This window comes from Notamacropus eugenii, chromosome 7 (genome assembly GCF_028372415.1).
Source record: "Notamacropus eugenii isolate mMacEug1 chromosome 7, mMacEug1.pri_v2, whole genome shotgun sequence".
Lineage (NCBI taxonomy): Eukaryota > Metazoa > Chordata > Mammalia > Diprotodontia > Macropodidae > Notamacropus > Notamacropus eugenii.
Window position 1 is genome coordinate 47,375,089 of NC_092878.1, and position 24,458 is coordinate 47,399,546.

At 34.8% G+C, this 24,458-nt stretch overlaps 1 protein-coding gene across 4 annotated transcripts in view; it reads left to right on the forward strand.

The window, feature by feature from the left end:
- The window catches only part of SCFD1 (sec1 family domain containing 1), a 109,398-nt gene extending 84,940 nt beyond the window's left edge, over positions 1–24,458 (forward strand). For all 4 annotated transcript variants that reach the window (XM_072625182.1, XM_072625181.1, XM_072625183.1 and 1 more), the window contains 9 exons: positions 2,178–2,257; positions 3,153–3,215; positions 5,140–5,215; positions 14,640–14,693; positions 18,564–18,616; positions 19,878–19,911; positions 20,854–20,919; positions 23,026–23,094; positions 24,218–24,458. In XM_072625182.1, the coding sequence (XP_072481283.1) occupies positions 2,178–2,257; positions 3,153–3,215; positions 5,140–5,215; positions 14,640–14,693; positions 18,564–18,616; positions 19,878–19,911; positions 20,854–20,919; positions 23,026–23,094; positions 24,218–24,241 (519 nt within the window). In that variant the 3' untranslated portion in view covers positions 24,242–24,458. The remainder of the gene's footprint in view (positions 1–2,177; positions 2,258–3,152; positions 3,216–5,139; positions 5,216–14,639; positions 14,694–18,563; positions 18,617–19,877; positions 19,912–20,853; positions 20,920–23,025; positions 23,095–24,217) is intronic.

A 24,458-nucleotide genomic window follows, 5' to 3' on the forward strand; every position in this document is an offset into this window, starting at 1 on the left:
AATTAGTAAACATGAAAACTTGAAATTCAACATCATTAAAGTCATTAAATTTATACTTCTGTTTTGCCATATCTAAGTAAACTTCCTTAGTGATTATAAGTGAATTAATATTTATGTCAAAAGAATAAATGAATCATAACTCATATTCAACTGTCTGCCATATTATCTTATTTTAAAATTCTCTTAAATAAACATTCTAAATTTTCTTTAAAATACCTTCAGGTAATTCATATAATTCTGTAGAACTAGTTTAGTACTACAAGTAGTTTTCTATTTCCATACTTCTATTTAAATATTGTGGGTATTTTATTGACAATCTCCCTTAAATCATTATCCCGTAAATTAACCTGGCATTTTTAAATATCTTATTTTATGTATGGGCTTTGAATCGTATGTCCTTGTTTTGAGGATTAAAAAAATATCTAAAGCCAAACTGTTAAAAATGTCAAGAGTAATATTACAAGAAAAAATTTTACATAGTGTTTAAATTCTTAAATTTTGCACTTGAGAAGGAACATTTGTGAACCTTCCTTACCCACCTCCATTTATCCTTAAAATGTAGAATGGAAGTGTTATTTCAAGAGATACTTTGTCCTCTCCTGTCACAAGCTCATGATACATATTTTCAAAAAGCTCATCATGAGAGTAATTAAAGTATAAGGGCAGCATTTGTTGCAGAGAATAAACGGGTTAAGAAATTCTGTTAAGAGCTCAGTAAGACCTCCCAAGTTACATATAACAATATTTAAAACATTGGGAAAAGTAAGTATGGAAGGAAGGTGAAAAATGTACTGGAAATGTTGGTTCGGGAGTAAGAAACAAGAAAGGCCAAAGGCTTTGTAAAGATTATAAAGGCAAGTCTCTTGCCTGTTTCTCATGAATACTTTCTTGGGGAAGATAGTTGATAAGTTGGGGATGTTTTAAGTACTAATTAATATGACAAAAATTATTTAATTACATATTTTAACAGGTAGAAACAGCTTTTTACTGTTAAAGTACTTCCAAATCAGTTGTCTGTATGTAGTCTAACCTCTGACTAGTTAGATCAAAGATCAAAACCAGCAACAAATTGTGAGAAAAAAGATGATATGGTGAAGCAACAATGACCAAACTTATTTAAGCAAGCTGTTGACTGGCACACAGGAAAAAAAAATGAAAAATGGGTGTAAAAGAACAGAAACCTTATTCTTTCAGATTTTCACCATTGCCTAAAGAAGTTTAGCTAGTATAAATTACCGCAACAATGAGGTGAAAATAGAATAAAAAGCCATCTCAATCGATAAACACTTCATTTCCTTGCCAAACAAAGGCAAAATATCAATTCATTTGGACAAGTGTTAAAAAGAGAATGATGTATAATTGTGAGCAGCATTACATTATAAAAGAGCAAGAAGCAGTTGGGAATGATTCCTGTCCTCAGCCATTTTATAGTTGTTCACTTTTCTTGTGGTTTAAATAAGCTGCCATTTTGATGGGGAGGGAGAGTGGGGGGAGATTTGATCCTGCATACAGCAGTAGGAAATTTTCTTGTGTCCCAAATGTGTGATACCTTCCCTAAGGCAGGTAGTACAAGGGTTGTAGCATGCCTCATTTTTTCTTTTCTTTATAGCTTTCTTCATTTTAAAAACTTGAGGCATAATGGTTTTCTCTGTAAACATACCTCTTAAATTTTAATGTAAATGAAATGCATTTTGCCTTGATAAGTATTTCTTATTAATTTAGTTATACCTATTTTTTATAAAATAGTCTACGTAAAATAATTTACCAAGAACAAAAGCTTTAATATTTTTAATTCAAAAGATCCTTAATTTTTTAATTTTTTAAAGAATTTAACCTTTTCATTTTATTTTAGCTGCATAGTTTGAGCCTTTCCATTTGTCAAATATATCATAAACAAATTATTAGTTAAATATGACTATTAAATATAAATCCATAAGACATCACCACCAGACCTTGATATGTTTCAGAACCCACAAAGGGAAGGAATCTTCTAGGATGTGAAGCCCAAAATATTTCTGGAGATGGGCTGAGGGTTGATGGGATCTCTGGGAATTTAAAGTTACAGCCACTGATCAGACTTTCTGATTTAATTAATTCATAATAAAGCGGTGTTCTTTTTGTTCATTGACATAAGGAAGAATATATAATTGTTTATATGTTCCTTTTTATGATTTCAGGCTGACTTGGAACAATACAAAAAGGCTCTGACTGAGGCAGGATGCAACCTCACTCCCTTGCAATACATCAAACAATGGAAGTAAGCCTTTTTTACCTCCCCTTTAAATTTGTCACTTGAGAGGTGTCATTAATATGATGTGATAGAGCACTGTTTAGATGTTGTGACAGAACTCTCCTCCTCACCCTTTCCATTCCCAGTGCCTCATAACATTACTTAAAATTGTAAACATTTCCTCTTCAGCTCTCTTTTCTTCACCTTCCAACTTTTTCTGTACTAGTATTTATCCACCTTGAATAACTACTTTATAACATCTCTTAGTTTAAGCTTATAAACACACACATCCAGTCAGTTACCCCATCTTTTCAAATATACCTCCACAGCATCCCTCATACCTGTTTCCTTTTCTCTGCTCATATGACCACCAACCAAGTAAGGGTCTCCTGACTTTTAAGTGTGTACTCTTTCCGCTATATCCTTGTATTCTTTTTTGGTACTTGGTCTAAAAAAAATAGAATAAGATTTTATTGTGTTGGGAGCTTTCTCCATTTCACTTCTAGGTTAAGTATCTTGCCCAGAGTGATACAGTGTCAGGGAGGATTTAAAGCCACATCTTTCTGACTCCCAAGTTCATCATTCTACCCAGTATCACCCTGCCTTTAGAATAATTGTAATGATAATGATGACTGAAATTTACATAATGATTTTCAGTTTACTAAATGCTTTACTCACAACAGCCTTAATCATTGAATAATCGTTGAAGGCTCCCTCTCAAGCAAACATGACCATTTCTGTTCTCTTAAGTCAGCAAATTTTAGAATGTTGTCAGTTTGAATTTTCCCTTGAATTATTTTTAATACATATGTTGAGATTAGTGGCAGAATCATCTTTATTCTCAGAATTTGCCACAATTATAACAACATGATTCTCAAAGCCAGTTTTAAAAATCAGTATTTATCTTCATGTCATTTTACAGAGCTTTTGCCAAGATGGCTGCAGCTCCAACCAGCTACGGAAATACTGCCACTAAACCAATGGGGTAAGTAACTTTTTTTAATGATTATCTAACACCTCTTGCTTTGGTTAACGAAGAAATATAATTAATTTAAACTATACTTGAGGCACATTCATTTGTTGGGAAAGCTAGCACAGCAGTCCAGAGGAGAATCCTGCCAAAGGTACACCCATGCTAGTAGGCGACAGCCTGACCAGCAGAGCGCAAGTCTTCTCAGCCTTTAGAGAGTTGCCAGTGGGAGAAAGTACTACCTCTCCCTGCCCCATCCTGCCCCTTATCATCACCCTCTGGTAAAATGCTTCTCACCAGAGATTGAAAAATCTTTATGTTTTTTATAAACAGTAATTAACTGTAGCAAAATATGGTAAGTTTCATTTGAGAATCACAAATAACAATGTATTTGTAGTAGTTCAAATTTTAATTTTGAAAAGTGCATGTGAATAGGTTTTGTATACCTGCTGATCGTTATATCCTTCAAAAACTGCTATTTAATCCATTATGGTACTTCATATTTTTATTTTGGCAAGTCATTCAGATAGTACATATTATTAGGAAGAACACTGTGGAATAATTTTATGAAATTTTCCAAGAATGATGATCAAAAATATGGCTGCTTTTGAAAATTTGATATATAGCGGTTAGGAATTCAGTCTGAAATGCAACTATCATGTGCCATTATGAGAGTAGACAGAACACTTAAGTTCAGATGACAAATCCAGAATGTTTTTCAAATCTAAAATGAGTTGTAGCTCTTTAATAGTTAACAGGCACACCATTCTGGAGAGCAATTTGAGACTATGTGCAAAAGGCTATAGAAGTGCGCATACCCTTTGATCCAGCAATACCACTGCTAGGTCTATATCCCCAAAATATTAAAAACAGAGGAAAAAGACTTATTTGTACAAAAGGTTTTATAGCAACTCGTTTGTACTGGCTAAAAATTGGAAATGGAGGGGATAACCATCATTTGGGGAATGGTTAAACAAGTTTATGGTATATGACAGTGATGTAATATTATTGTGTTATAAGAAATGACAGGCAGGATAATTTCAGGCAAACCTGGAAAGACTTACATGAACTAGGGCAAAGCGAAGTGAACAGAACCAGGAGAACATTGTACACAGTAACAGGAATACTGTATAATGAAGAGCTGTGGATGACTTGGCTATTCTCAGCAGTACAGTGATCCAGGACAACCCCAAAGGACTAATGAGGAAGCAAACTGTCCACCTCCAGAGGAAGAACTGATACTTGAATACAGACTGAAGCATGTTATTTTTAGTTTTCTTTCATTCTTTTTGAGTCTTCTTGTATATAATGGCTAATACAGAATTGTTTTATATGATTACACATGTATAACCTATATCTGATTGCTTACAGTTTCAGGGAGGGGGGAGGGAAAGGAGGGAAAAGGAGAGGGAGGAAGAGATAGAATTTGGGGCTCAAAACTTTAAAAAAATGTTTAAAATTATTTTAACATGTAATTAGGGAAAAATTAAATAGATTTTTTTAAAAGAAAAAAATAATTAACAGGCACAAAAGGATGTGTTTATTTTCAATATCTTCATTTTTTAAGTAGCAAAAGTAATGTATTTAAATTGCTTTCTTTAGAGCTATATCAGCTTGAAGAAGATAGAAAAATAGCAAAAGAAATCCCTTAATATTGGAAAATATCTAAAAAACAAAATATTCTAATTACAGTTCATCATGTTTTTTGATTATATAATTATATAAACTATAATATATATTATATAATTATAAAATCATTATTTTATTAATGATTATTGACTTGAAAATAGTTGTGAATATCATAATGGTCAACAAAGTTACAGTAATCTGTGAAAACGGAGGTTGCTGCTATTCGTATTCTGTGAAAAAGAAGGTGATCTGTTGAGAATCTGTAAAAGTCATTTGTATTTAGTAATTTTCTTTGCATTTTTGCCCTCAGTCTCTTATCCCGGGTCATGAACACAGGGTCACAGTTTGTGATGGAAGGAGTGAAGAACTTAGTACTGAAGCAACAAGTAAGTAAGATTATTTGGAGGGGTAATAGGAAAAGGACTTCCACCTGTGATTTCATTAGTATAGGGAATTCCCTCTGCCAGTGAAAATCAGTACCTTCTGTGCAATTTCTAGTTCTAGAGAGTTTCATAGAGCATTGAAAAATGGTTACTTGTCACATAGCCAGTATGTGGTAGAGGCAGGACTTGAACTCAGGTCTTCATAGCTTCAAGATCAACTTTTCTATCTACTATGCCAACTGACTTTTAATAAAAATGCTGTATTGTGGAATAAACACAAATAGGTGGACAAATTTGAACTCAGTTTTAATAAGTTGATTTGTTTTCCAATCAAAGTGAAGTAAAATAAGCTTTCTTCCCCTCCCCCACAAATTGTAATATGCACTTAGTACTGTTATAGTATAAACCATCTACCTTTTCTAAGTTTGCGTTATCAAAATGTTTCTGAGTTTGCTGCTCGTACTGTAATTACTTAAAGTCCATTTATGAGTCAGTTTGTAACTTAACATGATTTTTCTCATGGAAAGAATGCTGTAAATGTTTAGGTTCCCAGTCCAGCTCACAAAAGTCTATATATAAAACAAAATATACCTAAAGCATATGACTCAAGAATAGTGCTTTTTAGTTGTGTACAGCCACTATTTTAAATCATCAGTTTTTTGAGAAAATTCATTCTCTGACATTCTTGGAAGATACTAGCCACCGGAGGTGGGGTGGGGGAGACAGGAAGCTGGGGAAATTATAAAATAAGGCCAAGTAAGGGAACACCCCTGGGCCACAGTAACTTGTTAGGTAGCTCTGTCTTCGTCTCTTTCTCTCCATCTTTCTCCCTTTTCCTTGCATAAGAGAAAATAATGCCCCAAATGTTCTGAATTGAGGAACAGTGAGGATTGGGGGGGGGGGGGGTAGTTGGAAAGGTTCTTATAAGTCAGATTACATTATGTTACTTTATACAATAAATATTTGTGTACATGTACATATATTGCCTCCCCTTCTGGGTTAGATTTTTAGTTCCCTGAGTACATCTTTGTCTATAATACTTTGCATGCAAGTTTTCAGTAATTATTTGTTAAATGAATTAAGAAGGCCCTGATTTTCCCTCCACTACACATGTAAATCTCTATCCTTTTTACCATCCTTTTTTCCCCAAGGCTAGCTCATTCACTTGTACCTTTAATTTCATCCCTGCCTCTCATCTCAAGGTGCTTGCTTTATTCACTGTCATGAATTTTCCTCTCTATATACTTCCCCTGGCCCCAAAACAAAAAACCTTATTCATATGATTAAACTTTAATCCAGTATTTAAAATTGCCTCAAATATAATATGACCAAAACTGAAGTCATCTAGTACAGTGCTCTTTGTAGTATGTTTTTCCAAAATCCAGGTAGTATGATAGAACTAACTGGTTTATCTATCCTTCTTTATGCTCATTCCCTACCATCGTTTCTTCTTTGTTGGTTAGAATCCAGTCAGTCTGGGAAGGACTCTTACTTATTTCCTTTTGCTTTTCTTAAAAATAAGTTTTTATTGGTATTTTCTGTTTCTTACATTACCATAGTTATCCAAGTATCCCTTTCCTCAGCCTTCCCAGGGAGCCATCCTATATGATAAGTAGTATATTTTAGAGAGGAAAAAAAAGCACAATTAATCAGTACATTGAAAAAGTTCATTGTGTAGCACCTGTGGACCTCCCACCTCTAGGAAAGTGTAGGTTGGGGCATCTTCTCGTATCTCTTCATTTGAGTCTTACTTATTAATCTTTATAATTTTGTTATATTTAATTTCGATTTTTTTTGTTGTGTAGTTCTTTCCATCTATGTCATTGTAGTTACTGTGTATTGTTTTCTTGGTTTGTCCTTCTCTGTATTCATCACACATGGTAATATTCCATTAGATAACATGTACCACATTTGTTAGTTATTCCACAGTGGTGGACATCTACTTTGTTTCTAATTCTTAGTTATCCCAAAAAGTACTGCTGGTAAATATTTTGGAGTATATGGAGACTTTCTTCCTATTGATGGATTCCTTGGGATAATAAACCCAGGAATGAAGTGTCTTGTTCAAAAAGGATATGAACATTTTAGTCATTTCTTTTTTTTTGCATAATCCCAGATTGCTTTCCAAAATGATTATACCATTTAATCACCTTTTAAAGAATAAAATCATCATTAAGTCATGAAGAATTTGATTTTGGCAGAGAGAAAACTAGAAAGCCCTTCTGAATGTCAGGATACTTGCTTTCAGCCCCTGTAGGTGCTAACATAATAGTCTCAAACTTCCATGCTTGGTTTGTGATCTTTCTCTTTTTTTAATTTACTTTTAATTTTCAGTTCTGAGTTCTCTTCCTCTCTCTACCCATTGAGAGGGCAAGAAATATGAAACCCATTTTATATATATGAAGTCCATTTTATATATATACTGTATATATGTCTGCCTTAGCCATGTTCACCAAAAAAAAAAACCAAAGGAAATTTAGAAAAGAAATAAAAATATGTTTCACTCTGTTTTCTGAGATGATGTGTTCTCTGGAGATGGATAGCATATTACATGATGAGTACTTTGGAATTGTGGTGGCTCGCTGTTTGGTGTGATCTGTTTCTCAAGTGGGGGAAACAAAAGTTTGTTAAGCACCTGTTTAACGTGCCAGGCATGGTGCTAAACACTTTACGAATATCACCATAACCCTGTGAGGTAGGCGCTATTATTAATCCCCACTTTATAGTTAAGGAAACTGAGGCAGACATGTTTAATGACTTACCTGGGATCACACTGCTATGAAGTATCTGAGGCTAAATTTGAACTCCAGGCCTTGCATACTCTTCTTTTGCTATTTAGCTTCCTTCATCTGTTTCTTTCTCCCGTCTGAATGTCTGTAGCACACTCCGTATTACCTCTGTTTCTCTCTTCCCACTCTGGTTCCTGGCTTTTCTCACCCATGTACATGTTCTTAATATACAGTGTTCCTTCTTTCATCTGTGTTTTTAGTTGTTGCTATTGAATAAGGTATATGCTTCTGCCATAGGTATATTTCAGATATGGAAATTACTGATATGTTAAGTTATGCTTGGGATCATTTTTTGGTTTCTAAAACATTCTGGGTTTTTAAAGTTCCTTTCCTATGCATGTGAACTTTTTAAACTCTAAGCTAAATAATTTAGGCAGTGGGGCATGAAAATACGTAGGATTAACCATGTTTGTTAGACTTTTCTAGTAAATTTAGAAGGGTTTTTAATGCTGTCTTTTTATGGGCAACGTGAGCTCTGTGCATCATAGATATCAGCTGTCACATAAAATCTTGAATGATATTAACAGCTTTAGAAGATATTTATATGAGGATAATTTTGCAGGAATGTGGTGATGAATAATGTAGTACAATGAGTTGCATAATTTGAAAGCCTTCTGTTTCACTCATATTTGTTCGCCAAAATAATTCCTTCTGTTAAGATGTTAACACTTAAATGTTAGGCCTGCTGTGACCATAGAGATTTGTGCAAATTTCATTAGTTGGTATCAAGTATTCAAGCTTTTTCATTCTGATATATACTACATATTTTCCTTTTTCCTTTAGGGAATGAGTCTTACAGAGTCAGAAATAGAGATGTTCCTATATTTTATCTTTCTTTTTGATCCTGTAATTCAGCTTGCAAAATGTTTGTGATAGTTACTACTTCTTGTGTAATAAAGTGTAACCAATCTTTTTGTCCTGTTTTTTCTCAAATTTATCTTGTTGATGTAATTTCTATTGTCATTAAGAATGCAATATTGCCCTACTTCACTTTATTCACCATCATGAAGACTCCTTTGGCACCCCTCTGCTGTTACATCATGGTTACCATATCCTTCTCATCTTAGCCTTTATTTGGTTGCTAGGACCACAGGACTAACATTGGTTCCAAACTAAGCACTCTTCTGTGAGGCCTGTGTTTTTAAGATATACAGGAGTTCGGATAGCCAAGACAGTATGAACTCTGGCTTATTTCTACACTGTTGTTATCACAGCAGCATCCTTAATAGCAGGATGTCATAATAAGTTCAAACTTAGAAAGTAAAGAAGGACATAGAAGTAAGTAACCATAAACTAAGTTTCAGGTTCTTTTTAGAAGTCCTTTTTTCAGTGGCTGATGATGGAATGAACAGGCCCAGTGTTAGTCTGACTGTTGAGAACAGAACAGGCCTTGAGTCAGGAAGACTCATCTTCTGAGTTTACTAGCTGTGTGACCCTGGGCAGCCTCTTAACCCTGCTTGACTCAGTTCCTCATCTGTAAAATGAGCTGCAAAAGGAAATGGCAAACCACTCCAGTATGTTTGCCAAGAAAACCCCAAGTGGAGTCATTAAGAGTGAGACATGACTGGAAATGACTAAACAGCAAGCAACCAAAACCATACTACTTGAGATTGAATTTTTTAGAGAATACCCTGTCATACACAAGGCTAATGTTATTATCTCAACTTTTCCAGTGACTAAGGTCATAAAACTTAAGAATTTTTGGCAAATTTCTTCTAGTATTATTTTTCTTGAGATAAAATAATCTATTTCTTGTATTTCAAATTTAAATCTGTGTTTCCTTTATTTAAGAAGGTGACTCTTTATAGTGCATATCTAGATATAGACATAACAATGAACCTAGCTTTCCAACTTGTATTCTCAAATTACATCTGTTATTTTCACCGAGGTGGTGCAGTGGATAGAGCACCAGTGCAGGAGTCAGGAGGACCTGAGTTCAAATTTCACCTCAGACACTTGACACTCACTAGCTGTGTGACCTTGGGCAAGTCACTTAACTCCAATTACCTCATCCTAGGTCATCTCCAGTCATCCTGATGAATATCTGGTCACTGGATTCAGATGGCTCTGGAGGAGAAGTGAGGCTGGTGACCTGCACAGCCCTCCCTCGCTCAAAACAAAGTCAGGTGCAGGTCATGTCATCATTTTTCTGATGGCATGGTCTTCAGCAACAAAGGATTAATGCACATATTTTCACCCAAATGCTAGGGGTTTTTTTTCCTTTAAATTTTATTTTTAGATCCAAATTCTCTTACTCCTCTCTCTCCTTCTCTTACTTCTCTCTTAGATACTAGTTTTAGGCAGTTACCCACTACTATATTATAAAACAAAGTTAGTATAATTTTAAAATGATAATAAAGGTGGAATGAGCATCAGTAATGAAATTCAAGGACAAAGATCTTTATTTTCTTTTGAGGCATATTTTCTCACCTGATTAAAGTTCATTGATAATGATTATTATTTCTCCCTAATAAGTTGCTTTTGTGATTACAAAGATTCCTGGGACAGTGCACTCTTCGTTAAACCAAGAAAATTGCTCTTCGTATGTCTTTTCTCTGCTTATATGTTTGCTGCTGCAAAATATTTCAGTTAATGATTAAAAGCCACATAGCTTTTAGTTTCCAGAACACATGGATTTTTCATAGAGAATTTTCTGAAATGTTCATTCTCATCTTTTAAAAGAAATGTTGTACTTCCTCAGATGGCAGGGAAATTAGCAAAGTGTTCTGATTCAGCTTCGGCATTACAGAGTATATGAGAACCATGTAGTGGTACAGTGTCACTTTAGAAAAAATAAGCTCTTCAGTTTGGAATTATGTATAAATACTCAAATCATCTACAAAAGGCCAGTGAAGGAAGGTGCTGTCCACCTCCAGAGACAGAACTGATAAAGAGATCCATAGTATATGGGGGGGGGGGGGTAATGGCTGCCTTCTCTAGTGCACAGTGGGGAAGAAAGGGAGACAATTTGGAATTTAAAGTGTAACCAAAAAATTTTTAATTTAAAATTATGCAAAGAACATGAAAAATATCCTTACCCTTTGAGCAAGAGATCCTATGCCACTAGGCTTACACGCTTCACTTGTTTTATTGTGCTTTGCAGGTATTGTATTTTTTACACATTGAAAGCTTGTGGCAGTCCTGTGTAAGCAAATCTTGCAGTGCCATTTTTCCAGCAGCATGTGCTCGCATTGCGTCTCTGTGTCACATTTTGCTAATTCTCACAATATTTCAAAATTTGTCATTATTATTCTATCAGTTATGATGATCTGTTATGAGTGATCTTTGATGTCACTTTTGTAATTGTTTGGGAATGCCACCACCCCACCCATATAAAACAGCAAATTTAATCAGTAAATGTTATGAGACATTCTCCTGTCTCTTCTGCCTCCTTGGGCCTTCCAATTCACCAAGTTGCAACAATATTGGAATTAAGCCCATTAATAATCCTACAATGACCTCTAAGTTTTCAAGTGAAAGGAAGAGCCAGTTAATACAACTAACTTCACTGTGCCACAGCTACTCCAACCTTCAGCGATCACCATTTATTGAAGTAAGACCCTCTACCAGCAAAAAAGATTATGATTCTCTGAAGGCTCAAGTGATGGTTAGCATTTTTAGCAATGAAGTATTTTTTAATTAAGGTATGTACAATTTTTTTAGACATTGCACACTTAGTAGAGCACACTTAATAGACTGTAGTATAGGACAAACAACTCTCAAATGCACTGGGAAACCAAAAAATATTTGTGACATGCTTTATTGTGATACTCATTTTATTGCAGTGGTCTGGAACTGAACCTGCAGTATATTCAAGGTATACTTACATACCCCGAAGAAAGTCAGAGACAAAAGAAAAGAGCCCATATACCCCCACAATGTTTATAGTAACGCTTTTTTGTGGTACCAGGGAAGTAGAAATAAACAGATGCTCATAAATCAGGAAATGAATAAAGAAGTTCTGATACATACATTAAGAAAATATTCTACTAACTACAGAGAAGCATAAACTTCTATGAACTGATACAAAGCAAAGTAATCAGAATCAGACAGCCATTTACACAATTTCTACAACCACTTAAGTGGAAAGAATAATAATAAAATGGTAAAAACTGAATACCAAGTTTGGCTCCAAAGAACAGGCATGAGAAAGCATCTGATGGCCCTTCTTCATAGCAAGGCTAGCTCCTTTACGCATGCCCTTAATCCTACTCGTTCTTCCATCCCCTTCCCCTTTTATTCATGTTTTCTAATATAGTGTAGTGACATTTCTGTTTAACAGTTGCTTGTAAAAGAAGTTTCAGCTAAAACTCATGTTGGGTCATTGTGCTAATTTTCACATAGAACCTTTTTTTTTCTTGGAACACCAATAGTAAAACTAGTGCTTTCCTTTTTTCCATTTAAGGACTGAAATAATGTTTTGATTTTGTGACTTAACCACAACAGACTGTTGGAATATATTCAGAATAGGTATTTGAACTTGGCAGTGATCTTAAGGTCCGCTTTTCACAATCTGGGTTCCTCCTTTATCTTGAAGAAATTGTTTTTGCATGAAAGATAATTAATATAAGTAAATATAAAGTTTCCCAAAGGAGGATAGGAAAACGTCAAGCAAGTATCATCAAATGTAGCTATTGAATTTTATGTTAAAAGCCTTTAAGGAAGGCACTCTTAATACATGGTCAGAATTGTCATGCTGTCTCATTCTGTGCATAGGTACCCTTGAAACCCTACAAAGAAACAGAATTTCTTTTCTTTCTTTAAAAATATGTTAGTGGGGTGAAAATTAGTGAAAAGGACATTTCCCATGTATATAGGAATTCTCCATGTCTTACACTCCAGCTAGACTGTTAGCTTCCATGAGGGTAAGAATCATTCTTTTTTACATTGATCTTACTACTACAGTTCTTGGTTAAAAAAAAAAAAAAAAGGAAAGAATTCTGTGAGACATGTTGTGCACTGTACAATTACATATAAGATTGGAATCCTAGAATTCTATTGCTTTTTTGGTATTCACTTGAACCAATTTTAATTTTATTTTTAAGTAGGCATAACTGCCATATACCTCATAAAAGTGTTATCAGAAAATTGTAGTTTATGCAGTGTAGTTTTAAATGTATTTTATAATGATCACATCGTACACAATTCCCTAAAAGAAACATAAGCCTGCATATTTTGGGTATTTTAAGTTTACAGTAAGCAGTGGCACAGTTACATCTAGGCTTTATTGCAGTCTTTGTCTGCCAGCAGGCACATGATATGCCAGACAAATTTCAGACAGAGAGTAAGCAGCAAAGAGCACCGTTTATGTGCCACAGTCAGGTTTTCATTGTTCATGTAATCAGAAGGAAGGCATAAATAGCAGGCTTCGCTTGGCTGTTAAGATCAATGAACTTACTCATTGGAACAAGATTAATTGTTATGATGTGCCAGGGAAGATACATGGAAGGAAAGATTATGGACACACACATACACAGCCATGCCCTTCTGCCAAGTTACTATTAATTTGACAAGTCTCATTCAATGTTGCATAGATGTTAATGACATGTGAAGTAGTAACATCAAATTATTTTGCCCTTCTTCTATGTACAGCATAGTCCATTCAAGTTATACCTCCTCTTAATATCATCGTTATTAATGGAGTAGATCTTAACTAGAAAATGCTTCAGAAAGGTCAATTAAATGGTCTTGTGAATTTTACAATATAGAGACAGATGTTAAATCATTAAAATATATGGTGTAGAATGCTATTCTTTAGAAACTGCAGTTCTGGAAATATATTCAATCAGCTTGAAGATTTGATGCCTGTGTTTATTTACCAAGTTCCTAGCCAATAAAAAAATATTAGCAAGTAACCAAATAGCTTTAACTCTATTTGCCTAGGATGATCTCAGAAGTTTTTTTATTTACTGATCTTAAAAAAGAAAACACATTCTCTGTCTGGACAAAGCATCATTTCTTCATTGGAATTCCATTTCAGTAAAAGCACAATGTTTTATGACATAAGAAAACTAAAAGGCCTCCAACTCAGATTGTTATTTCTGTTATCTGCTGAGTTCTTCTGAGTGTTCAGATTTTGTTGTAGAAAATCTCAAAGATGGTAAACTTATTTCCAGAACATCTACAGTTCACCTAAGAGAAAAATACCACCTCAGTGGAGAATGAATTTTAAATGTCCACAATAGCTATTTAATAAAAATTATGTATTATCGTATACTCAAAACAGTTTTAAAAGCATCATAACATTAAAATTATACCATATGATCCATACATTTAACCAAAACAGATACTTTCAACTTGTAATTTAGAGCTACACTACTGGGCTGATCCAGAATAAGTAAGCACTGAAGAGAGCTTTTTATGTGAGATTTTGCTAGTGTTTTGTTTTTTGTTGCCTTTTTTTTTAATGTAAAAGTGAATAGTATAACTTGGAATATATTTACATGAAAAGAAAATATTAATTTTTCAGTGGTCTGTATGCATATTTATATGTTATGATCAGTTACCACACAGTAACTGTACCCAAAAAGGTTTAATGGAACGTACCCAGGGTAACATAATTATCATGTTTTGTGATTTTTTAAAAAATTATCTTATTATCTAAAGGATTTAACAAAACCCTTTTTAATCTTCCACAGAATCTACCAGTTACTCGTATTCTAGACAGTCTCATGGAAATGAAGTCAAATCCTGTGAGTACTGTATAATGGCATAATTACACATTTGTGAAAAAATGAAACTATATCTAATGTTAAACTTTGCTAGATCAGTGATCTCATTCCTAAGGGTGCAGATTGCAACCCATCTGGGCCTTCTTATCCTGTGTAATTCTTATCTTGTCTTCATAAATCCACCATAGATGATTTATCCAACGTGCTGGAGGTCTTCCTAGATCATTTTTTTGAGTATCTTTGAGTTGTCAGTATATTCCTTCTCCCTCTTAACTGCATGACTTACCTTCTTTTCCAGCACACATTATCTAAAATAAGAAGTGATAGCATTAGATAATTGACTTTAAATCAAAACAGTTAGCAGAGAGAACGTTGAAAGAGTAGGTATATAATAGAAAGTCTTTTAGAGAAACTTATGGATGTAGTGATATCTGATTTCTGTCACATTCAGGGGATGACATTCTGCAGTCAGCTCCTGCTCTTGAAGCTCTGTATTGCTTTATCTAAAGATAAAACAAATTCTTTGGATTTAAAGATCTCCTTTTACAGTCTAGCTCCAGCCTGCCTTTCTAGACTTTTTACACATTATTTCCCTCATAGACTCTACTTGCCCCTCAGACTGGTTCACTTGCTATTCTGGTATTCTGCACATACTACCTTTTCACAAGCTTTGCACTTGCCTGGAACGTACTCGCTCCTCACCTCTACCCATCTGATTTGTTTTTATTGGTGTCTCCCTCCAATTATTTTGTATTTACTTATGTGTAGATGTTATTCCCTCTGATAGAATATAATCCTCTTGACAGCAGAAACTGTTTGCAATTTTGACTCCATATCCCTAGTGTCTAACATATGCTATATAGACTCTTAACTGCTTGTTATTTGATCTTAATTCAGTTAAAGTGTTATATATACCCTGACAGCTGATTCAGAATGGGTTGTAGATAAGTAAGCAAAGTTTATTTATCTAATACTGCATATTCAGCTGCTTTTCATGGGAGCATAGCTGGAAGGGTCCTATACCATCCTCCTTATTTTTAGATGAGGATGCTCAAGACAAGGGATTATGTGACCTCTTGGGAGGTTGCCCTTGGACCCTGGGATTTGAGCCAGGGTCCTCATATTCCAAATTGAGGACGTGCCACCTTCGTGATGCTGTCCTTGCCATCTGTGCACTTGGATTATAACATAGTAACTGTGCCGTCTTTTTTAAACCACAACATGAATGACCTCATGTCAGGACTGGAAGATAGCCTGCAGGACCATGTCTTATTTTATCATTGAAGAGACAAAGGATCCAAGACATGACATGACCCACACAAGGTCACGCACAGCTGGTTAGGGCACAGCCAGATGTTCTTTTCAAAACAGTCCCCTATAAAATCAGCCCCAGAATAAAATGTACATTTCTTTTGATAGTGCTTTTTTTTTTTTTAGAACATTTTTTACCACTGGAGTCTGTAACAAAAATATTTTGAGTAATGGCAAGATCTTTGTAATAAGTGTGTAGCCTCCACTTCCCAACGAAGTATTCCCTGAGCTGGATATATAAATCCTAGTGATAATTATACCAAAGGCAGGCTTGTTACATTACATGCACAGAAAATTGTCACATCCTTGTGACCACTTTTACTAGACAGTAGAGAACCACCAGCAGAATTGACAGATACTTCCTACAGTCACACAATAGTTGCTACACGTCCTGTTTTTGCTAGTAGAGCTGAAGATACAAGGAGGCTCTGTTTTCCTGTTTTTAAAATAAGGATGCTACATGACTTGCCTCTCTCACAGGGTTGTTTTAAGCGTCAAACACTGTAATTCATGTAGAGGAGGAAGATCCTATAAAAAACTACATGCATGTAGATAGTAGAATTAATTTGTGTTTGCCTAGAGGAAGAGTTGTTATGATTTCTGTTTGATGATAAAGCATGAAATTCAGTTATGTCTTAATGCCATGCCAATTAGAAATCAGGACAGCATTGAAAGAAAGTAGGCAGCAGTTATTAGAATCTTTAATTAAGTACGGTCCTCTTTTTCATTTTTATTAAAGATTCTAATGATCACATAGTGTATTATTGTGATGATGAGAAATATTGGAATAGTTGACGAAAATTCATTATTTTGCTTGGTAAGCTGTTTTAAAAGACAAAATCGTGTGAGTTTTTGGTGTCTTTTTGTGAAGTCATGATACTGCTTGCCCCCTCTGTACTTCAAGAATTTTTTTTACCAATTTTCTGGTACGCCTCCCCTCTTTCCTCTCTTCATTTAGATTGAGTCAGGTCTTGTTATGATAAACTCTAAGGGACAATCCAGACCCTTTGATTGTACCTCAGTATCCTACATTAAACACAGCTCAACTTTAGCTGGAGCAGAGATAACATGCTAATGTAGAATATTGGAACTGAACACAACATGAAAGATTATCTTGTGTATTCCTTCCTTCATTAAAAGGTGTAGTCTCTCCTTGCTACAGTTTTCTTGCCAATAAATTCAGTTCTATTCAGTTCACCAATTATTTGGTAACTGCCTTACATGCTGAGACCCAGACAAAAGCAGTTCCCTCACTCTTGGTGTAGTCACAGTCTACTGAGGGGAGACTGCACTGCAATTTTTTGTTAACCCTAGGAAAGGTTCTCCAGAGGAAGTGGAGAGAAGAAGGACTCTATCATGTAGCAAAAAGAGCTTTGGACTAGAAATCAAGAGGCTTGGGTTCTAATCCTAGCTCAGACTTGGTCTCAGTTCCCTTCTCTGTAAAATAAGAGGGCTGAAAGTTACTTTATCTTTAAATGCCATTCTACTCTTGACTTTTTTGGACTCTCATGCTATTCTTGAACTCCATGGAGTTACTGGGGCAGACTGCAGTCACTACTGTCAAGCCCATAGCTTAGGTAAGCCGCCTGTAATCTCAATGATACGGGGTCCATTATAAACTTGAGCTGTGTTGACAACGCTAAACTCGGGGAAAGCAGAAGGACAGTGTAGGGAGTGATTAGGGAAGTTGGTGGGGGGGGGGAGTGCCAGTGAACTCCTGCAAACTAAATCTAGGACCAAGAGGAGATGGGAAAATGCTATCATTTACAGGTGAAGTGTTCTATAAATGTGAACTAATTTGACATATATCCAATTCTCTTTCAAGAGGCAAAAAGAAATTTAATATTGAGTAACTTCCTCATCCAAAAGGAACATGAGTTTTGAAATAAAATTTTCTCTTATAAAATTCATAGTTTAAAAAATAAACGTTTTCAACATTTTGTTGCTATAGGAATATTGGTGAACACATCTGATACACTTTTCATGAAATAAATATGTAGATTAAGAGTTTAATCATTTGATACTAGAAAATTTGAATTGAGTTTTTTTCTATAATAGTACCAAATCACAAATTTTCAATAAATCATACTAAAATTTTAGCATTGATGAGAACCTTAGAGAAGGGTGGTGCCTCAGAGAAAGCACTGAACTTGTCATCACAAAGCCTAAGTTCAAATCTAGCTTCCATTTACTAACTGTGTGACTTGGGTAACTCTCATCTCACTGTTTCCTCATCTGTAAAATAAGGGGACTGAACTCGATGGCCTCTAAACCTGTGGTCCTACGAATCTGTGAGATGATTGTCAGTCCCTTCCTTTTTAGATGAGGAAGTTGACGACAAAATAGTGGCATTCTCGAGGTCGTTCTATGAATAGTATCTGTCCTGTATCACTCCTACTTCAGTGCACTGCTTCTTACTGATAGAGTATCAGTTTCAAATACTCTTTGAAATAGGCTTTTTTTTATTAGAAATATTTTATTTAGCAATTACAGATGGAAACTGTAGACATATGTGTATTAGAATATGTATACTTTATCCATTTGAGGTATTGCTTTAATAAAGTTCTATCTTATTAATAGGAGACTGACGACTACAGATATTTTGATCCCAAAATGCTACGGGGTAGTGACAGGTAAGCTGCATTTGACATAAACAATCTGAGTTTTTCAAGATCGTTTTAAAAATCGTTTTACTTTTAATATTGTGCTGGAATTATGTTTTCACCAGTGTAGATATTCCCTCTCCCAATTTAGGTCAAATACCATCTATTTTATTCCTTCCCACAAAGGCTTGCCTTTGCAGCTTTTCAATTTTCCTAGGACACTAGTGAAACCTTCAGGCTGCCCTTCTGGAATCCTTAACTCTGAGCCATCTTCTTTTCCTTGATTATACTCCTCGCAGTGTTTCTACTTACATTTACATTCCACCTATAATTTTGATTCTTAGATCATAGTGTTCGATACATCTTTCGAGCATCACCAGAAAAGCCACATCTGTATTCAGTCTCATAATATAAGAAACCAGAAGACAAACTGGTTGCTGAATGGGAACCCAATTCCTGTGTTCCCAGAGAGGTGAATAAAGGAGTAGATGGGATCGGGTCATCATGTCCTCACGTGCACTAAGCATCACTTTATGAGACATTTGTTCATACGCACAGCGAATGCTGACCTTGGAGTCAGGAGACTGAGTTCAGAATAGACCTCAAGACACTTGGGAGCTGTGTGACCTTGGCAGCAAGGCACTTACCTTCATTGTCTTCAACTGTAAAATGATAGTAGTAGCACCTGCCTCCCAGTGTTGTTGTGAGGGTAGAAGGAGATGTTAACGAAGGAATATCAAAACCCGAGATAAAGATGAATGTTCATCTTATAGCCATGAATCAGAAGACTTAGGAGGGAGTGGAAACGTGGTGGGTATAGTTAAACTGCTGCATATTAGTAAGAATTTTTGTGCTAGCAGTGACATAAGATAAATCTGACCTCTGCTCCTCTGCCTACATGTTGACTTTTCCCACTGCAATATAGAGAGACTTATCTTTTTTGTATTTGTATTCCCAGTATACTGCACAGTGCTTGGCATGTAGTGACCGTTTAATACATGCTTTTCCATTCATTCATTTACCACAAGATACTGTCTACTCCGTAGTTGATAAGAACATACTTTGTTTCCAGTTCTTTGCTATAACAAAAAGAATATAGTATTTTTAAAAACCTTCATAATATGTTAAGATATCCCTGAAGAACAAACCCAAGTTCTGTCTGAGTTACATATTTCTAAAGCATACAGTAAAAGGAAAGTAAAACGTGAATGGTATCACTGTTTGTTAAATGTTTGTTTTGTCAATTCTAAAAACCTCAAGTAGAATTTACATTGCTGTCTTTGTTTTCCAGCTCAGTTCCAAGAAACAAAAATCCATTCCAGGAGGTGAGTCATGTAGAAGAAGCAGAAGGATTAGATCTGTCATAAGGCACATTAATGTAATTACAGTTTGCTGTATGTTCTTTTACAGTTATTCTCAATGTTATAAATCTTTCTAATGGCATTAATGAAAATACTGGAAAACAAAATCCTGAAGATTATTTTTGCAGGAGTTCTTATAAGGGGGGCGGTTTGAAGAGAAGCCTCCTTATAAAACTGGTTTCTAAACATTTGTAAAGAGATTTTAACCACTTTTTTTTTTTGTGAAAACAAATATGTTGTAGTAAACTACAACTTTCGTTTTTCTCTACCCAAGAAATAGGTTTACATTTTAAAATATGTTCTAAAAAAACTAATTTAGAAATGTGAATGTAAGCTTATTATCTACTTCAGTAGAACAGGTTTTGTGGGTTATAGGTACTTATTCTCTAGCATTCTATCATACTTCCTTCCATACCTTCAATGTGTGATCTTTGTGAGTTGATAGCACCTTGATGATGATGCGTTAGACAGCATGACTGATTGGTCCTAAGATAGCACACTTATCGTCCATCACCAGGCCTACACTTAAAGCCTTTCTAGCTTCTAGTTACCTCCGTACTATGATAAGGCTTCAGAATAGGGCTTTAGTGCAGAGAACTCATTATTGGCTGTTAACTAATTGTAGACTATATTTGTTTTTCCTTTAGTGTCTAAAAATTCAAACTTCATTGTATTTTTTGCAAGAATTATGGTTAAAGTCCACTTAATCATTAAATGGCACTAGACACGTTCTTATAATTAATAGGTAACCCTTGTATTAGCATTCCAATTTGGCATCATGTTAACTGACCTCAATCTTAGTATAGTCTCAATGTTAAAAACCTGGTTAAGGTTTTATTTCCTAACCCTGCTTTCCATACATGCGCTCTTATTCAACTTGCTTTTCATTTTATGTTTACATTTCAGGCAATTGTTTTTGTAGTAGGAGGAGGCAACTACATTGAATATCAAAATCTTGTTGACTACATAAAGGTACATTTTAGTCATTTTTATTTTACTTCATCCTTTCATAGTACTGAATAAGTTCTCAGGCTTTTAAAAATCCTACAATCCCCAAAGACCCTTTATCACCCAATATCACTTTTCTAAGACACCTCCCCAAAAATAGGGTTAGGGATACTAACAGGTTTCACCTATTCAAGAATAATCAGGAAGAGAGAGGTAGCAGGAAAATGAACACAAGTGTCATGAGAAAAGACAGTGGTGATGGGGAAAGTAATTCACAAATGACTTTTCTATCCCTCTCTATTGAACAGGTCTTTCGAGAGTGCTGTAGCTTAGGTCTCCTCTACTTACTTTCTAACTTCTCAAAAATTGAATCTCTTGGTGAATCAGCCTTATGTGATAAGAATTACCAACTTTCAAGTAGCAAAATCTGTATAATAACATTGAGCTTATTTAAGTAGCTGTCATATTGAAATGGACAATAAAAAAAGTTTGTGGTAGGTAACATGCCAAACATTGGTGTTCTGAAGCCATAATGGAACTTCAGTGGCCTGAAAAAGATAACGCTTATGGAAAATATGAGTGATGAGAATTTTCCCTCTGCTTTATGGGTGTGATTATATGTTTGCACTTATTCATCTTAATTGGCTTTAAGCAAATCTGATTTGTGCAAAGCTTCTCACAGGACTGTATCGTATCCTTTAGGTACATACCACATAATTCAGAAAATAAAATATAATTGTGTGTGCCACATCTTTCCTATTTAGACAGAGCTAATGTAGGTCGGATATGCGGTCTGTGTTCTGTAGATTTTCCATGATCTTCCCTGAAAGTAAAAGTGTTACTGTCTTTTGTATTATTAAGCCAGCACCTTATACCTACTTCTAGATGAACTAGGACATAGAATGTTAGAGCTGGAAGCATCCGTAAGGTACACTGCTCTAAGCTCCACATTTTGCAGGTAAAGAAGCTTAGCTCCCAGAGGGGTTGTGATATTGCATTATGTCATTGAGTATGTTGATAGCAGGACTAAGAGTAGTGAGGAGGGAGTATGTTAGACTTGGAGTCAGGAAGACCCAAGTTCAAATGTGTTATCAGACACTTTTCCAACTCTATGACCCTGGGCAAGTCACTTAATCTCTCTCTCTCTCTCTCCTCCACAATTTCCTTATCTGTAAAATGGGGATAATAGTGCTCCCTCACAAGGTTATGAGGATAAAACAAGAAAACATGTGTAAAGTGCTTTATAAATCTTCCAAAGAACCATATCCATCTTATCAATAATCTCATGTTGATGAGGGACACTACAATAAATGTTTTTCAGTCCAAAGAAATCCTAATTGGTCATGTTCTTTCAAACTGTGCTTAAGAAATTATCGGAACACTTCCATAAAAGACCCAAAGGAAGTTTTAGAATTTTGTAATGGAGGATCTGAGTTCTGATAAAGACCATTTGTGAGATCACCAAAAATATTTTCTGAATGCAAAGACTAAGAAAAGGTATCACTGATAATTTGATATGTAAATTTTACCTTTTAACACAACTAGATCTAAAACTTTATTCAAATAAATATCTTTTTCATGTTGATTTAAAAATAGAAGACAAGTTATTGTAGCTGTGAAGTATGGTAATTCCAAAATTTTAGCATAATGTATCAGTTAGTAATAAGATAAACTGATTTTATGCCCAAATAATATGAAATACAATTGTCCTCCTGGGAAAAAATACTGAATCTGCTTTATTTATCATTTGGGTGTTCTTTAATTGAGAAGCAACAGTAAAAGAACAGAGACCTCAGACTAGGAACGAGAAGACCTTGGTTTTAGACCTGATTTTACCATTAATTTCCTGAACTTAGGTGAAACATTCACCTTCTCTGAGCCTGAGTTTCATCATCTATGAAATGAGAGGTTCAAACTAGATAATCTTTTATGAAAAAAATCTTAAATTACATCCAGTTTTAGGAATAAACGTACATATAAGAATTAAATCCCTTTTCTTTATTTCAAAAACTCTTGTGAAGTTAGTCTTCTACATAAGAGAAATTCATTACCAGTAGTATAAAGTACCTCTTAGTAAGTGTTACTGATATCGTCTGAGCTCTCCTTGACTCTTACTTCTCTTTTTCATAGGGCAAACAAGGCAAACATGTCTTATATGGCTGCAGTGAGCTTTTCAATGCGTCACAGTTTATAAAACAGGTAAAGTTTTATGCTGCAGGTAATTTTCTAACTTATTTATCAGCCTACCTCCCTTTTTTAAGGACTTGTTCAACTGAATTGACTGACAGAAACTAAAGTATATAGTGATATGATAGTAACAAATTCTGTGATTCGAAGTCATTGTATACACTGAGGTAAAGTAGATTAACTCTATTTCCTCTATTAGGCAGAATTCTATTTCATTGTTTCTATTTGTGGGTTGCTTATGTTTCTGACTTTACCAAGCTTGCCATTCTGCTCTCTTTGTTTTACTTCTGAGCAAATTCAGCCCCTGAGAAAGTTGTTTCTTCCTAAAGACCACATTGCAAGATAATGATACCACTGAAGCTTAAATTTCTGAATTCTGCTGAGTTTCGCCCTGTCTTTGGTGCTTATTTGCTAAGAAATTTGCCTAAACTTGGCCTTTCTAAAATATGACTGAGGCACTAACAGATCTCATCAGTGATGACCAGTGACTTAGAATGCTAATAATTCATACTCAAACCTTGAGTCATAATTTTTCCTGTGTATATATAATCTTCATTTTCTTAATAATATTAAAAACTAAATTCAAGATGAGTAAGGAAAAGTATATTTGAACACAGCACAAATTTATACATTTTCACTTTAAATTAATGTTAACATTTTTAGCTAACTTGACTTTCAAATCTGGACTCACACTTTGTAGCAGTGTGACTTTGGGAAAGTTACCTAACTCACCCCTGTCTGCCATGGTTTCCTCAACTATAAAAAGGGCATGACAATAATAGGACCTTCCTCTCAGAGTTGTAAGAATCAAAGGAGATACTTGTAAAATTGTTTAACATAGGGGCTTCCTACCTAGTGTGTACTTTAATAAATGCTTATTTCTTTACTTCCTAATCTAAAGATTTCCCTTTTCATAATCTGAATTTGAATATAATGACATTTCTTTTTATGACTATAAGTGCCATGTCATGTTCTCTAAACAAATTGTATTGAACAGCCCTGGTACATAATTTATAGTGAGATTGGGGATAGAAGATCAATTTCATGTTCTCGAGCATTTTTTCTACTCATTGTTTTAATGATGAAACTAAGACTTCAGCATGACTAATAGATTGCTGGTTTGTTTTCTCCCAAGCTGTCTTTACTCGGTCAAAAGTAGCTCAGAAGAACCTCAATATCTGAATCCACTTGGAGCTCGGACAAAGTGTAAAAAAAAAGTCAGAAGAGCCAGATGCCTCCCTGTCAATAACTTGTCTGTCATAGCATTGAAACTTATATCGTTCCATTAATTTGATAATTTTTAACAGAATACTGTACTTAATATAATGCATACTGATTTAAACATGTTTCAGAAATAAACCTTTAAAGCCATGTTA